At 28.4% G+C, this 19608-nt stretch overlaps 1 protein-coding gene across 2 annotated transcripts in view; it reads right to left on the bottom strand.

Annotated features, from left to right (window-relative positions):
• Positions 1-19608, bottom strand: part of LOC112596402 (ecdysone-induced protein 78C) — a 60442-nt gene that overhangs the window by 7555 nt on the left and 33279 nt on the right. For both annotated transcript variants that reach the window (XM_025342063.1, XM_025342062.1), the window contains 2 exons: positions 8168-8289; positions 5695-5836 (listed from right to left, as the gene is read on the bottom strand). In XM_025342063.1, coding sequence (XP_025197848.1) covers positions 5695-5836; positions 8168-8289 — 264 coding nt within the window. The remainder of the gene's footprint in view (positions 1-5694; positions 5837-8167; positions 8290-19608) is intronic.

The following is a 19608-nucleotide window of genomic DNA, read 5'->3' as shown; positions in this document are numbered from 1 at the left end:
CCTATGCTGTTGTTGGATGAGGAATATTTTTAAAATTGGATAAATAATTATTATCATTGCCAGTTCCATTAGCCGACTACCGACTGTATGCTTATTCACTCAAATTTTACTGTTTGTGCAGTTGATATGAAATGGTGTAGCAGCAGCCAACAGGGTGGTTGTGCTAGAAATTGTATTTATTCAGAGTATACTATGAATAAAATCATACTATGTTTGTAATATTATGTAGAGTATACGGTAACAGGCTACACAAGTATGATGGATTTTTGTGGTATCGTGTCATTTTTGTGTATGGTATTAGGCTAATACACGTTGTATGGTGTTGGGTCGTATTTTTCTAGTAATGTAAACCCTGGTATACCTACTATATAGTATATAGGATTATTCACTCGTGAAATCATATAAAAATTCTAAGTATTCGAAAATAGTATGCCAGTTTTCGTCCTTAAAATTTAAATATTTTCATTATTAAATTATAATATGGGTTTGGTGAATTACTCTATATTATATTACCCCTCTATTTGAATAGAATATCGTTCGACGTTTTGAATCTTTGTTGCTCGAATAGGTTATTGGCAAAGCTGTGTAGGTTCATTTTTGTGCAGGCGTCATAATAATATCGTGATCGTCATCGTGTTTGTATATGTTATAACTTATAATAAATAATAATGACAACAACAATAATAATAAAATTATGATATGATGAATATTATGTAAATAACACTGCAGTGATAATCGTTGGTGAGGAAATAAATTAGAATGTAGAACTCTAACTTAACCTAAAGTGTGATTTTATTTTCTACATTATTAGGCGAGTAACCGCCATAGAAGAATAAGTAATAACTAATAACAAATAGTTGGTATATAATATAACATAATATTATTTTTTGGTATGTATATAGTACATATTTTTATTATAAACAGATAAGTTATTTTTTCAATATTGGAGATACTATTATAAATGCAGCGGATGTAGTTTTAAAAAAAAAGATTCTTTTGGAATTTAATGAATTATGTGACAAAATAATAATAATAATATAGACAATGAAGTATATCGAATTTCTGCGAAGTGACAACGGCGTGTTGTATAAGCGCGTGTAAAGTAATATAATATAACATGATTCATCAAGCATGATCTTCCCTCTTATCTTTCAAAAAAAAAAAAAAATTTTATTCAAAATCTGATTTTGAAATTTTTAAATACTTTAAAATCCTTGAGAGTTTTGTACTACTTTAGGAAAATCCTGTAAAGATTCAAACTTTTATCTTTTAAATGACAACCTTTCCTTTTTACTGTAAATAATTTAGCAGATAATTTTTCTGAAAATTTTGAACAAATCAAAATTCGAACGAATAGTTTTTGAGCTACTTAAATTTATTTACTGCGGATAATCGGTCCAGGATAATGAGTTTAAAATATATGGGGGCTATGTTTAGTTTAAAATTTTGGTAATTTTTATTTAGATATCAATATTTATTATTTGATATTTACAAAAAATTTTCAAGTGTAATAAGTATATAAATTATAGATGTTATAGACAGTAAATACAATATAACATATAATATTTTGAATTTTTTTAAAACTTTTGTTAAGGACTATTTTTTTTTTAATATAAACATTTTAGTAATTAAAAAGCAACTTAATCGATTTTTAAATTAAATACATATTATAATTTTCAAAAAGATAACTCAAAATAATTTATAGCAAAAAAAAAAAAGAAGGGTACTTAAATGAAAAATATAAGTTTGTATTGCCATAGGATACTATTTAAGTATTATAAAAGTTTTAAAAGTTTGCAATAAACTATGATCTTAGAGTATATTTAAAAATTCTTAATAATGGAATTATTTGAATAAATTGATTATTTAATGAAAAAATGAAAGTGAGCATGCTTAGTGAACCACGCTGTATTTGAGAGCGTTTTCAACTGACAATAACAATATACTATATATTTTTCTGTATCTAATCTGTGTTCGATTACTTATGTATACATTTCTGTAGCATTGGTATCGACAGTATGTAAGTATATGACATAATATTATACATTTTTACTATTTGAACGTGTATATCCAATACGGTTGATCAAACGAAAAAAAACAATAATTGTCGATAGATAATAGTACAGCGAAATTCAAGATACATGACATAATAATATATTACTGTCGCATGCGTTCATGTATTTTTTTTATGCATTACTGCGAATTTTTAATAGTGGTTTATTTTGCGCAGGGTGGTGGTGTAGTAAGAGTACTTAGACTAAGTACTTGAAAATTTATAATGTATTATACTTAAATGTTCAACGCACCCTCCATAACTTTTCTAAAAAACCCATGTAAATCTTGAATAACGATCATTTTTTATATTATAGCTAATATATAGTAGCTATGTTTTATGATTATTTTTTTCTAATATTTTTTCTGAACCTCTAACACTAACGAAAGTATTATATTGTAAATCCCAATAAATAAATACTAACGATAGGTACGACCCGCAAAATTATCATGGTTTTAACAATTATCACATAATGGTTAAAGTTATTGTTGAATGACATATTTCATTGTTAAATATAATGTCTATATTTTTGCATATAAAAATATAGTTAGATAAGTGTTATTTTCCGGAACATGAATAATATCTAGGATTAAAAGTAATGTAACGTAGTTACATAAAAAAAGTATTGTAGTCGATATTCATATAATGTTTATTTAGATTTTTATTTTACTGTATGTAAATACTTTACTAGTATGTGATATACTGATATGTTTAATTTATTTATATCGACACCTTAAAATATTTTCTAATTTATGTTAATAATCAATATAAATAAAATTTTATAAGTAGTAGGCCCGGGATATCAATAATAATATAATTTAGAGCCATGTGCTTTATAACTATAAAATATAACAATTTAACAATCTCTTACAATTTATTGGCCGACTTAAAATTAATAAAACATAATAGGATCACTACTCAATTGTTAAGTAATTTATTTCATAATACTATATAAATTGTATGAATTCCAGTCTATATTAAACTTAAGAGATAAAAAAATTAAATTTCATTATTTATAAAAAAAAATAAGGATAGGGCTTACAATAGTGAAACAAAGAGAGTAAAGAAGTCTATTCATGATTTTATTATTTGATAAAAGAAACGAACGAAGAGTTTATTGTTTTAAAATTATAAGTATAGTTCCTATACATGTTTTTTTCTATTAAAATAGTATTATTATCGAACCAACGAGTAACAATATTAAGTTCACATAATAATTATAATAAAAATAAATATAATTTATCAATACTACGATCAAAAACGTGATTTTTATTCGCGTATGTCTATTATTAGCCACATATATATTGCCCATATCAAAAAATGGAGAATAACTAAGTACCTATAGTCATAAACTGCCATGATTTTTATAATTAATAGATGGCAAACCTAAAACTGTCTGATAGTACACACATGCACATATTATAGAAGATTGAAATGGATAGTTTTGTAAAGGGCTGGCGCTACATGTAATCACCTTTACAGATCAATACATCATAGTGCAAATCAAATCAGTATCTATAGTTTCATAGACCCAATTCCTGTTCCCGGAAAATTGAATAACGAAATAGGAATACACACCCTTGGTGACCTAACCTATCTGGTTTTTATAACGATTTTTTATAATAATGTCTATAGAACCTTCTACGTATTATGTTAAAGATCTGTGGTATAAATTTTATTCTCATTTTTTTACGGGAAGTACATTTACCAGAATACACGAATCGCTACAATCAGTCAGTCGCAAGTGGATTACGCATCTTTTTCTCATATTTCTCTACAAAGCCATGAGCCAAGTACCAGTAGCATACAAGAGGTTTTTCAGCAGAGTTTATGTTATTAATTATTTTCTTGAAATTGCATACTATACTGATACTAGAGAAGAGGATATTTGTAGAAATACATTTTCTCGAAGGTGCACATTTCGGGGATAGGGAATTTGATCCTTAAGCCTCACCTCTTTATGTGTGTCACTACCAGGTACCTATACCGATTTGAACTTCGAACTGAAATACGTACATCAAGTTCTGTATTTTATATTTATTAATATTTTCCAGGGCGAATTCGAATAATATACAAATACCAGTGGCGTATTAATGTATGTTTAAGATTAATAACCAATAATAAATATGTACATATATCTATGTATGTTATACTTCGTTATAAGAGTCGCATGACATTTGGTAAGTATGTATATAATATACTACTACAGCGACTGGCAATAAAAGGTATACGTGGCCGTAGGTGTTTTCGAGCCGTTTAAAACGACCGGTACAGCGATGTCTAAAATATGTAGATTTGTATTGAATGTGGACGTTCGGCCACTGAACTCAAATCCGGTGTTAAAAGTGTTTGTAACAAGCCATATAGTCCGCGGGCGTGTTGACTGAACTGGCATGTTGTGTACTTAGTATGTTGGTGTGTAGAGAGGGAAAAGGAGAAAAGGATAGTCGCGAGTCCCCTTGATGAAGTGTCACACCCCCAAAATATTTTATGATAAATTATATTATTAAGATGCTATATGTTTAAGCTTAGCTACGTCAATTGTATATGGTTTGTAATTATAATATGGTTGTTACTTGTCATATTGTTGTTATTGTAGTTTTGTTCGGTTGCGGACAATGTTATGATTTGGATTTAGAATGGCCGTAATTAAATAGTCATATAAGTACACGGCTTGTAATCGTTGAAAACAAAAATGACAATATTTTAGTACAGGTATTTAACAGCTGGGAAAAACGTATTAAAGTAAACATCAGCGGGTTCTTTTTTTTTCTCGTCAAGTGGATGTTTATAATATTATTGTGATTATTTAGATTGTTATAATTTAAAAATTATTAAGTATTAAATAATAACAATTATAATGAATATTATGGTGACTATTTTGAACAAATAATATTATATATAAATTTAATAATATTGATTAATAATTTAATTTTTAGAGCACAACCTTTATGTTTGTTCTATTGAAAACTTTGAAATATTAAAACTATATAAAGTCAAGTCGTTATAACGTCAATTATAAGGTATAATTTTAATCATTAAATTTCATAACATACGTATAAGTACATTAACGTATCTAAAACATTAATTAAATACCTTTAAACAAATATAAATGCAAGTCTTAAATCATAAATTAATAATGTACAACGCACTGTTTATAATTTTCTTGTATAAAAATGAAAAATATACATTCAAATAGACCTATTAAATCACTTGTAAAAATAGCACATTTTCCACAAGAATTAACAGTTTTCCCTTATGCTGTTGGCAGATTATTACAAAACGTGTGCTTTTAAAATGATTACTCAATTTACTTTGATAAAAATAAAATCATAAATATTATTGTGCATATTCAAACCATTAAAACGTTACAAAGAAAACATATTTTCGCTTATTATAAAAACCAGTCTCATTTTTAATCATACATTACATGAAATAAATAGTTTGTTCTTGAAACTTGACGACGAATATGTTCGCATAATAATACAGTCGGAAATTTCTAAATGAGTTTTTTAATATTTTTCTTGATGTTTATACATCTCAATAATCTCAAACAACTCTATGAATATTTTATATATTCATCCATGGCATATTAATTATAAAGTTGCACAATAACACAATGTATAAGATATTGTACTTACAATCCCTGGACATGCCAACCGTTAGACATTTTTTGAATCGGCAGTATTGACATCGATTCCTGTTTAATCGGATTACCAAACATTTACCGTCCCTCAGACACCGATATTCGATTTGTTTTTGTATACTGCGTCTGAAGAACCCCTGTAAAAAATATTTTTAAATTATTTATAGTAATTATTTTATTTGAATTTATCTCAATGCATTTCACTGCGTTGAACAACATTAGGATCGTTGAGCTATGCAATTTACGGGCGACATAGTGAAAAGAAAATTTGTTCTTATGCGTTGCCGTTATACGAATGTTATAATGATAGAAAAAAAAATCGTCGAAGGTCAAAGAACCGGATAGTCCAACGGTACCACATTATCCACCTGTTTACATTTTTTTCCATCTACAATGTCTGATGACTGTTATAATAATAATAATACATATATGCTTTCGAATAAAATGAAAAAATATACAATAACAATTTATATAAGTATATGTAATTTTAAAATTTTATAATTTTAACCACTCATGATCTTTATTGTTTTTTGTTATTATTATTTTTTCTTGTTTTGCTATTGTGCAACGAATGGACATAGTATTTATTACCGTGAAATAATAATTATTATACAATTTTTCAATCGTGCGTAATAATGGACTGGAAAAAAAAATGAAATGATCCGGGTAATTTCTTTTCTACTTTATAATTTAGTTTTTTCAGCACATATCAAGCGCATTTGATAAATTATTTAAAATAAACATGAAATATTATATGCATAAACATCAAAGCGGAAAAACAATAATTTGCTTCCATATTAAAACAGTTTGTTTATACCTATATATATATAATATACCAATGCGAGTAACGTGTAAATGTATTATATGCTTAAATATATATATAAAAACACCGGCTGTGTATATGTTGTATCTACAGAATATTGTGTGTTTAAGTCTTTTCAATAAATGGACGAGTCGTACAACGCACACGTGCAGTCAACGTACTGTCCAAACAGTTCTCATTTATTATTACCATCCTAGTAATGCCACTAAATTAATTAGACACACTTAATATTTTGACTATGCAGTACAAACTTTATATATACATTTATTGTACTTTTTAGTTTTTGTTGAACGGATTTAATATTACATTAAAAAAAAAAATTAAAAAAAATACGACTGAACTCAAAATCAACATTATAGTTATTATTTTAAATTATTTCTTATTTTTCTGTATATTCGAATAAATATTATAAACATGTAGATTTTCTGATACTATTATTCTTTTGAATTACAACAAAATTGAAGTGAACCTAAACTTTAGAGTTCAATTAAGATATTGTACATAGATAGAAGGTATGCAAGTACAAAAAAAATATTCCTGAATACTTGGAACGATGTATGGGTATGATGAGTATTCGAGAAATCAATTTCGATTCGGGGTTCAGTCCGTACAATTTATTATAATAGAAGGGGTAAGGATACTGTCGTGAGGCTCGTAAAAAAATAAAGAAACCAGACAGGTTACAAATTACAGATGTTGAGTGTAGGGTACTCGTATCTCTTATAGCTTGCTTCAACACAAGTAATAACAAATAGATACGTAGAAATTGGTTAATCTTACAATAAAAACTTTGAATCAGATATAAAATAAAAAAAAGTTCTGAATAGAATTCTGTAATTTGAAATACGTTTTATGCAAATATTTCGTACATTGCTTTAAAGTTTAAAATCTTAAACTAACTTTTCCACAAACTATATATATATAATATTTTATACGTATACACAAGATGTCTCATAATGGTTGTTTTTATAAATATCGATTTGCCAACTATAAGTTTATAACCACCTTCTACCTAAGCTTTAAAACTTAAATTACTATATTTTAATTCTTAATGGAAACAAGTAGTTCAATTTTAAAAGATTTACATAAATTAACAATATCAAATTATTAAGCAGCACAAAAACAAACATTTTAATTTTATTATCCTGAGTTTATGTAAATTTAAAATTTTTATAAATTACTACAATCTATAATACAGAAATACACATAGTTTTCTAAAATTATGTTGGCGAATTATTAATTGAAGATGAAAAGTTATTGACGGAGAAGATATGTATATTATATCATTATTTTATGTGTGGTAAATTTAATATAAACGTAAACCAAAACTTGTGTAATTAATTTTTAGTTTGATAATACGACAATAGCATGAATTTTTTTTGTCCGTGATCTCTTGTCGCGACACACGTATTGCGCGCATTCTATTATTCTTTAAAAACTCCTCACAGAAGATAACATGTACAATTATTATAATATGCACCACGGTTATAAAGGCCGTGTGTATCAAATAATCAACAACAACTTGAGTGTAAAAAATTACAATTGAAACGTACGTAATCTCACTAAATTATACATATTAAACATTATATTGTAATTAAAGTAATATATATATATATAAATTATTATGTATCATAGCGTTATATACCTTGCATCCTTCGCACGACGTGACGCCATAGTGGTATCCAGACGCTTTGTCGCCGCATACTCGACATGGTACAAATGATTTAGCCGGCGTAGTGTTTGAATCGGCTGCTGCAAAATGTTGATCTGTAAACAAAATATATATTGATAAAAATTGAAAATCGCAACAGAATAATGTTATTATTTTAACGTTTTAATTAAGAGAGAAAAAAATTTGTTGTTTATTATAATTTAGTTGATCGTGTTAACATAAGGGCACTAAATGTTTTTGCAATGTTGGAATAAAAATATTACAAATAATACACAGAGAAATATTTTTTTATTTACATGTTTGGTTGGTCTTAATTTTCAAAATATGTTTCACACTCACACATTGACTAACATGTAATATCAGTTACGTGGTATCTACTAATGTCTCGATAAATTTATCCTCATATATAAATATTTATAAACATTATAATTTGTAAAACTATACTATAAATACAAATTACAAACTAAATAAGATTTATTTAAGTTTGTGAATCTGCATGATAACTTCCTCCACTTGTAAAGGATATCGTTTTAAATCTTCGTGTTTTTAATAAACTAGATTAAGTAATAGTTATACGTCGTAATGTATAACATTATTATATGTTCAGCACGCGTTTTCGGAGCTTTTAAATCGTAAGTAAAAGCGTACATTATATTTTCTACGCTCGGAGGAAAACGGCAATATCGTTTTGCCAAAAACTACCGACATCGATCCGCTACCCGGGACTGTATATAATGTATATATAGTATATACATATATATACAAATGTATATACACGGAGCCTCGGCAGGGAATCCAAGAAAATAGGTCACCAGACCTGTCACGCCCTACATTTCATGGCACCCTCGCGATATACACGTAGTCACTGCTGTGTACCTTGCCACCCCGTTCTGTATACGTTATACATATACATTTTTTTACCCGTCGACAATAAATCATCTAGCTATTTCAATCATTACAACAATAACAACTCGACGAGTATTTTTGATTTTTCGTTTATATATATAGTATACTGCATAATGTGGGTATAAAAAACGAAAATGAATCTATGTATGTAACTTATGCGCATTATAGAACCGTATTATGATTACCTATACGATTTGATTAGTGTTTCTCGACCTATGGGAGACGACTTGCAGTGTTTGTAAATTAATAAGGCAACTATGTTGTATGTATAAAAAAAATTTAAATAGATTTAATCATAAATTGATAAATGTTTAAGTTGTGTTTTATTTGATACCTCTTAGTATAATAACAATGTGAAATCTAACTACGAGTAGTATTGTAGAATGAACTATGTAGGACATACATTTTACAATTGATATCACCATAACTTTTGTACTATTTTATTGCAATTATTATTAAAATTTGTTTTATCAGTAAATGTGCTAATGACTGTCAATGAGGTATCGGTCGATTGTCTATACAGTTGAGTATGAATAGTACATCGAGACTGCGAGAATAAGTACAAACGAAAAGTTCTGGTTTACTATTAGACACTCATTTTAAAACTATTAAATTTTATATATTAAGTTTTAATTTTTTAATAGACAAATTTATTATTCGTAAGACTACAGTCGGTGGTATAGATCAACCTGTTCCACCAGACGATTCAGTAGGTACAATAAAAAAAATGAAATTAATAGCATCAGGTAATCATAGTTAAAGTACAGATTTCATCGAATTTGGATTCGAAGTTATGAAATCAATGAAATAGTTCAACCACAATGCGCTGTATGCGGAAAAATTTTAGCCAATATAAGTTTAAAGCCCTCTAAATTATAAAAACTTCTCGATACCAAATAGCTAAATGTAAAAATCAAACTTACAGAATATTATAACGTTTAAATAAAAATACAATGAAAGCTTATTGTCACGCTACAATTGCTGCTGTAAAAACTCAATTATTAATAATACTATATTATCCTATACTTTTTTTTCTAATAGAGGATCCAATAAGCAGTTAATTTGTGAGTCACCGTCATAAAAAAGTTGGAAAATACAGTTTTAGATCACTCGTTAAATTAACGCCATAGTTCAAAATAAAAATCGTGTAAATGTATGACCAATGTCCAGTATGGCTATCTAATAGAATAATACTAAAATAAAAATCATAGTAGATTTATTCATACATATTATATTATAATGTCTGTAAACATCAGTGATTTAAATTTCATTACATCTGAATGACTACTATAGTGTACACTCAACTATATACTTGTTTTATGGACTATAGGTGTACTTGTACTTCACTATGTATTGCAATTGAATATTATTTAAAGTCAATCAACCCGAATATCATAAATATACAAAGATAATGTAATGATATTATATTATGAGAGGTCAACATACGTTTAATACACTTCATCAGTTCATAAAACCGATTTTAACACCAACACGCAATGGTGTTTAGTTAGGTAGGTAGGTACTTAATTAGTTATTATAATCACAACCGTTATGATATTATACATACATATTACATCGAGTATAATATGTAATAAATATTGTAATAAGATCAGTTAGTAATAATCTGTTTATCCATCGTTAACTACATTTTATTAAATATGTAAAATATGCAAAACGAAGTGAGATGAAAATAAAATGTTTCTAACTATGATGATATGATTATAATAATGTTGAGGCACTATAGATCAAAGGTGATATGTATAAATATTAAAAAAAGTTTTACTTTCTAGGGACGAAAATCAAATCCATCACAATTTTTTAACACTGTAAAATATATCATTATTTTACTCGGAACGGTGCAATTGCAATATACTGAAATGTATGTCTGACAAATCGCGCTTAAAATAAGCACCGACTCCAAAAAGGAACGGATGTGATTTGCGCGGGTAAAAAGTGAACTTTAACAATATCACGGAGACTGTGGAATAACAATACACAAGGTAGAAAAATAAATGGTCGTTACAAATGTTTCCCATACGTACTTACATCTGTACGCGATATTATTGTAATACAAGAGTGACGCACATGTTGAGATTTGAATGCCAAGGCGATGGTGGTGGTGGGTGTGTGCCGTCACAATAATAATAATAATAATAATAATAATAACATGGTAGGTGTACAACACCGATGTGGTGTATAGGTATACATAGGTACACGTGCATGATATTATAATAGTAACCGGGCAAGGAAAAAATATAATAGTAATAATAATAATATATAGAAAGAGAACTATCTGCTGCTGGTTCGACGAATACATTTATATATATATATATATAAATATTATTATAATAGCAGTCGACAGACGTATGTATCTGCGCAGTCTACTGCTATGTCTATATAGAGAACATCACGATTACACGTTATATTATATAATACGATGAAAAATGATTATTATCTACTCGTTCTGTATATATATATAATATATAGCGGAGAGTATTATAGCGAGTGCAGAACACGCAATCACGGTGTAACAAATTTAAATCAAAAGTGCATTGGTAACTTATTTACCTATATTATATTTTAATTTTGACATAATATGCGAAAAAATCAATGTCAGTTTTTACAATTTTACATTCAGTTTATTTGTTCTATCTATTATAAACTATAGGTAATATTATTTACATTTATGAGAAAACGTAAAAAATAGCCATAGTACATTCAATAATAACTAAATAACGTCACGAGTTCCACTACCATTGAATTTTGCATTTAAGTCTTTCGAGCAAAAGTACTTTTTACCTATGCAAAATACAAAATAAGATATGTGGGACCCTAGTCCTACAGAATATATTACAAAACGTATATTATATCATTATGAAAATTATACACGTTTTGTTACTAGCGATTTATATGAATAATAGGCACTGATAATTTTCACCGGTGAACCATAGCAAACAAAATAAAAATGTGGATAAAATACTATGACTATATCATATCACTAAATATTAAAATTTATAACCAGTATACCTGTTCTATATGTTATAAATACATAAACATACGTATATACGTATTTACTGACTACTATGTGGTCTTAGATAAACTAAGTATTAATAAATTTTATTGATATTTATGTATTAATATAATTATTAAGAAAAACGCTTATTGATGCAATGCAGTTTTAAAAAATGTATGTTCTAAGTGTATTAAATAAATGTAAAATCTATACATATTAATTATTATTAAAAAATATAATGTATGCTATACTGCAGAGCGTTCACAAACTATTCTAAAGTAAGATTACCAACGGACATCGACGTACCTATTTATGATTTATGAGTCTTATAATGTTATTATAATATGTTATACCTATGCGTTGCACCCTAAGGAACACCATAAGCTTATAAAGGTATATACTTTTCCTGATATTATAAGCATTTTTTTTTTCCCAAATCTTCAACTATTTTTTACATAAAAAAATAAAATATTATAAGATAACATTTTATTTCTAAGTACACTATTTTTTTTAAAATTTAAAACCTTTTGTTATTTGTATTTCATCAATCAATACATTATGTACATATCTACTAATCTAATAAAATTTATGAAATTGGTCAATTATATACAAGTATAAATAAATAAGATAATGGTCAAGTTTATTTTGGTAATTATTAGAAAAGTATAGTAAAAAGTTACGTACATTGACTTTAAATATATATATTACTATACGTTTATAATATAGATTTTTGTTGATAAGTTACATTATAGAAATTAGCTGATAATAAATTATAATACTGTTATATCAATTTTGTTTAAGGTTTATGCTATGTTAAAATACAAAAAAATACGAATAATCGGTGATTTAAAACCAAAAATTTACTTGGGTGAAAATTAAATCGTATCTTTTTTTTCTTGATTAACCTACAGCAGAGAAACATTTGTGTAAAACATAGAATTGTACCTAATTTTTCGTGATATTTTTTTTCTGAGAAAACAGCTGGTGTCGGAAAACAGTCATTTATTGGATTATGGAGGAGGATTAGGACACAAGCATGACTGCGATTATATTATAAAAACAGAATAAAAATGACGGGTGAAATTTTCAAACTAGTCGTTAATGTATGATAATATTGTTATACAAACAATAAAACAACAAAAATAAAAACTTTTTAGCGAGCGATATTACACATAAACTATTTTGTACGTATGATGATAAAATTAAAACGACAATAGAACGAAACAAATTACTTTATACGGTTGCACGCGCGTTCAGACGTCAAAATAAAATGTCTTGTATATAATATATATATAATACACGATACCGCAGCGGGTAGGTATAGCAAACGTAATGTGTAGGACTCACGCGATCGGTAGGTAGACCTAGGTACCTAAATAGTGTTCACGGACCGTATCAAAATGAAAAGTCGAGCATACTATTACTTCTATTTAAAAAAAATGTTTTCCAAAAAATCACTGCGACAGTATATTATATATGTATAATATTATACTCTGTGGTCGAGTCAACGTTAGTTTTTTACAATTTCCCGTATAAATATTTAATACACAGCAGCTATAAATATTATATATAGGTGGTCTAAGCTATACTATATATGTATATTGTATATTGTATAATGTATATATAATATATAGGTACGCGAGCATAACCGGTACTCTGGTCGTATACTCGAATAATATTATTATCACCTGTACCGTGGTCGCCATGTATTAAACGTATACTATATCCATACATACGCTTATATCTTATAAAATACTTAATATTATTGGTAATCAACTGCGACTATACAACCCCACGTCTTATATTAATTTTCGTTTACGCGTACGCATTTCGATATAAAATCCCATCGCCGAGTCATTCATATGAGAATGTATTACATGCACCTAATATATTTAAATATTTTTATATTACAATAAATTCAGATACCTTGAATAATTTCAAGAGCTCAATTTATTTTTTCTTCAGTTGAAATCCCTATCGGCTCCGGTCTTTACATATGACCACTGAACAGTCTTCCATGGTTAAAATCTTAGGTGTGTTACCGGTCTCACCGATTTTGAATGGAAAATGCAGCACTTATAATAATATTTTATTATAATCACACAAAAAACTTGACCCAATCGATGAGCAAAACAAAAAAAGTATGAAATCGGAACGGAAACGATTGACGCAATTTTTGATTTATTATTTATTGGACTTGATATAGTTATGACGTACACGAGATGGTAGCCAAATCCGATACTTAATTTGAACGCCAATTATTTCAGTTTTAATAGAATCGAAAATATTATATTAGTGTAGGCTTTAAAAATATTCTATCTATATAAATTTATGATACTTGTCAAATTTTATATAATAAAATCACAAAATTATTTAGTTCTAAACTTCTTTGAAAAAGATGGAGACACTTCAAATCAGAAGACTTTGGAAATCTTATTTAATCACCCTAATTCGACGTTGATCATTGACAGACAACGCCATCGATCATTATGCGTCAAGATAAATATTCTCTATGCACGCGCTTATACAATATATCATAATATTATAGGTACCTATACATAATAATACCACACCTTACTCCGTGTAGATATTTCGACTTTGTGTGGACACACGGTCGGCGGTGGCATGGCGTTTTAACGACGCGATGCCAACGTCGAATTTCAAACATATAATATTGCTTACGTAGTTAAAGAAAAAGAAGAAGAAGAAGAAGAAGAAGAAGAATGGAAAAACCATCGCATAAAATTCAAGTATATATATTCAACACTAATGGTCGTATACATGCATTATACGATGTATAAATATATATAAGTTTACTTCTTGTATTTGGACGTCTTGTATAAACGTATAAATATATGTATGTATGTATGTATGTATGTATATACGGTATTTGTTTTCATAAAGTCTTTTTTTTTGTTTATATAGATGCCCAGCCCGGGGATTCGGCTATTTTATTATTGTGTCTCCCCACAGCGTCTATATATATATTTACAATATTTGTACGACTGCATTGTTCGGTGAAAAGATTCGATAAATATGAATAATATATACATACACAGAGTGGTTGATGATTTACTGAGCTTATTTTTGAAGTGAGCCCATTGATATTCTGGAGTTATCATAAAAAGTCCAACATTCCTACATCATAATATATAGGTACCTATTTTGAAAGAATTAAAAGATCAAGGGACATTTCAGACATAATAAGTCTAAGTCTATATTATAGAATTTTTAAATCATAATACATTTTTCAAAACGGTTATCAAAATTCTATGCTCTTTGATTACAAAATTGCAAACAGTTAATTATATATTTTGGTTATTTCAGTTAAACTTTGTATATTTGAATATTAAATATTCGTACTCCAAGAAAAATTTACAACACTCGAAATTATATTTAAGTCATTATCATCATCATCATTATTATTATTATTATTATTATTATGTGAAACGTAATAATTATGCATTCACTTGATATCAGCCCACTAAAATCAAAGCTTAAAATATTGAAACATTAATTTTTATCAAGTATACACTAATTTATTTATCTGAGAGATTTCTTCTAAAAACGAACAAATTAAATAAGAGTAGGTTCTTGATATTATGTATATGTACAAATAGCACGTCTAACGAATTCGATTCGAAAATCAAAATAATTTACAATGAAATCAAATTATACAAATTATTTTGATTGTAAGTCAGAAAGAATACTACGTATAACGATAAATTATGTATGATCCAAATACTTATACCAATACCGATATTTTAGGTAGGTACGTCATTTTCGAACACTAAGTTATGCCGTGACCGAGAGACGTCGCATAACTGATTGTTTGCACCGAGAATGTAATAAAATATAAGTTATATAAATAATAAATGACATTATATATATGTTACATAATGTCATAATATAATATATATATATATATATATATATATAATAATATAAAAAAAAACAGCAAAAAAAAAAACAAAAAGAAACAGCGAGACACACGACAATATAATAAAAGATATAAATATAATATTATTATTATTATTATATTACATTTACGTACACACTCGCATCACATATAATATTTTTATTATTATTATTATTATACAGCGGTTAGTGGAGTGTGGAGGCAACGCGAGCGGCAGCAAAGGATTCCGTCGTCGGACGGTTCAATAACCTTGAGTGCTTTCAGAAATACACATACACATGTAGTACTATACATATCTATATAGGAGGTATCTACGAACGCGAAAGACGGTGTGTGTATTCGAGCTGCGGCGGCGGCGATAGTGCGCGCGCGCGCGCGGCATAACCAGTTTGCCAACTCTTTTTTATAATATTATTTTTTTTTTCTCTACCCGCAGCCTCACTTCTCCCGCACACGCGCGCTGCCGGGGCTCGTCCGTACCAAAACTTAAAACACAAAACCAGTTCCGACGACGATAAATAATTATTAATCGCCTCTCTCACTCACTCTCTCTCACTCGTCTCGTCTCCGTCTCACCACGCGTTTTTCCGTCCTTCCTGTGCGTACACACACACACACACACACACAATTGCGCGTGGTAATATTATTATTATTATTATTATTATTGTTGTATGATCTGAGTAGACGGCGTACACACATGCACGTACAACACGGACCACGGTACGTATATAGAGGTACACACATTTCATGTAGGAAGTTAAACGCACGCACCGTGCACACTGCGCTGCAATATAATAATATTATATTATGCGTACACGGCGACGAGTATATGCAAGACGCGCGCAACCGGACCGAAGACATTTTATACCTACATTATTCTAATAATATATACGCGTAAATGTGCCTCGTACCTGTGTATATTATTATTATTATGGTATCTATTATCGGTTTTGTTCTTTCGCATTTCAAAATGTGCACGCTCGTGTCCGGCCATCATCGCCAGTGATGTCATTCGGTAATTTAAACTGTCGAATATTCGTCATGCGCATGTATATATCATAGTCATATTATAATTTGGCGGCGCAAAAACTTTAGCGGCCCCATCACGCGTCGTAGTTATGTTTTGATTAATTTTCCAGTAACGGCTGATAAAAACGAACCGTTGTCTCGAATATTACGAGCGGTCGACCGGCACGCTCCAAAATGTCTGCTAAATCACCTCGCCGTATAACCACTCTAAACACACTGCTATTGCAGCCGAACGTACACGCAGGCGCGATTTTATATCGCTAATACTATATTATGTTTTACTTCGGAGCCGCCCTCGTTACCGCCAGTCCATTTCTCGTCATTTGAGACTTCGAGTAGAGTATTTATAATAATATGTGATGACGAGCAACTCATCAAAGTTACGAAGTTTGCGGCGACTCAAATTTTGCTTGTAAACTTCGTGACAATATTCAGGTATCATATCATATAATGACCCTAAAGGAAATTTACTACTGGAATTTTCCCTATGATTAAGACCAAAACCATACCTTGATACATTTTTTCGAAAGGGGAAACTGGAAAGGAGTGAGATATGTACCTATGTAACGTTTACTGAATTTAAGTTTTGACATTCGGTTAAAAATATAATAATAAGATTAATTATACGACCATTTATGACTGAAAATATTTATGTTGGTGTCAAAAGTTTTTAAACATTTAAAACAATTTTGAGGGGGGAGGGGGTAGAGTCCGGAATTTTGACTTAGAGCACAAATCATCAAAATGTGTTACGCATAAATAATATTTATTTATAGAGGTACTAATAATCAAGATTTAAAATTTTTAAATTGTTACTTTTCCGCGGTATGCATGTTAATAGGTGGTTTTATAATCTCATATAACTAAAATTGCTGTCGGGGTTTGAAACATTAAAATTCTGTAACATGCCTATGGGAATGTATTTACATAGTACACATCAAAGTTAAATAAATGTAGAAACATAAGTTGCGAAGTTCACGAGAAAAGTTAACGAATATCTGTTATTCAAATATCATTATAAATGTATTATATTACTAAATTTACATTATATTGAGATAACAAAGATAAATTGTTTACGCTAAATGATAATAATTAATTATATTATGCTCAACACTATCTATGCCAATTTAAAAAATAAAAACAATAATTTTTAATTTTAAACACAATATGTAGTAAATGCATGATTAATTCGAAGCACGATTTAACACCACCCAATAACACTACACTCGGACAACTAAATTTTTTTGTTATTCATATTCTGAAGATTTATTACCTATTCGCAATTTATTCTCACATTTCTACATACCTATATTATAATATCATAAAGTAAAAGAGTTTGTATACTTGAACGTATTAATCTTAAGAGCTTAATAGACAGATTTCAATAAAAGTTATATTAATAAATTTCTTGAGACTAAGAGAGTATTTTTAGCTTTTTTACAACCTCTATAGGTTACTATAAAGGGGTTTATTTATGAATTTCCTTTTGGCCACATGAAAATCCAATATTATTTTCTTTTTATATATGTATATCTAGGGTTGCCATTGGTAACAGAAAAAAAAAATTATAAAAAAATTGTAAGACTATTCATCTCACTAGGCCGTTGCTATGGGATTTTTTTTTTTAAATAAAAGAAAATAATATTTAATTTATAGTTTGTTATTCAAATGTATAACAAAAGACTTCTTTATGTTTGCGTAACTTATAGACTTAAAAACTACTCGACCGACTTTGATGAAAGTTTTAGAGGCTGTTCTTAGAAATATCAGATAAATTTAAAAAGTAGTTTGAATCAAATTAGGAAATGTACAAAGTGGTGCCATGTCCAATCCACTATATAGGTGAATTGTCCATTTCGGTTTAATTAGGTCACAAAACGAAGTACACTAAAACCGAGATACAACGATATAGCACTGTAAATTTATGTTTGTTCATTTTTTTCCGAATGAAATTGGGCTATACAACTATAATATATATCACGGTCGCTTTGGAGATACACGCAATGGTTAAAATGATGGCCATTCAAAGGTTACCTGCAACTGTAGTTACTAAATAATATCACGGGTTTATGGTGGAGATAAAATTAAATTAAAATAGTTATATTAGCATATTATTGCAGTCATTAAACAGTTATTAATTTTTAAATAATCTTATAAAACGCCAGAATAAATAAATATTATATTTAAAAAAAAATCATGGCCGTATATAGTACACTAGACAAAACAAATCGGAAGCGTTTCTGATCGATAAAAGCAGGTAAAATTGTCTATATTTTTCTGGATTTTGTTTCGTTGAAAAACAAGACTACAAATATCGGTTACATAGGTTTGGCGTAATATAGTGTAGTTCATTTATTTTCCTTGTGTAATATAGTTTCCGTTCAAAAATGTCTCTATGAGCTGTGCGGTTAACTGCATGGTCCGTAATGATTTACGATACCTATTAAATTGTATTTACATCTAAAATCTCTATTAGTTATAGTACTGTATTAAGAGCCATTCAACTCGTTGATATAAATAAAGTACTAAAGTAATTTTGCATAGATA

This window comes from Melanaphis sacchari, unplaced genomic scaffold (genome assembly GCF_002803265.2).
Source record: "Melanaphis sacchari strain LSU unplaced genomic scaffold, SCAv2.0 Contig31_pilon_pilon, whole genome shotgun sequence".
Taxonomy (NCBI): domain Eukaryota; kingdom Metazoa; phylum Arthropoda; class Insecta; order Hemiptera; family Aphididae; genus Melanaphis; species Melanaphis sacchari.
This window is presented reverse-complemented; position numbering and strand designations above follow the sequence as displayed.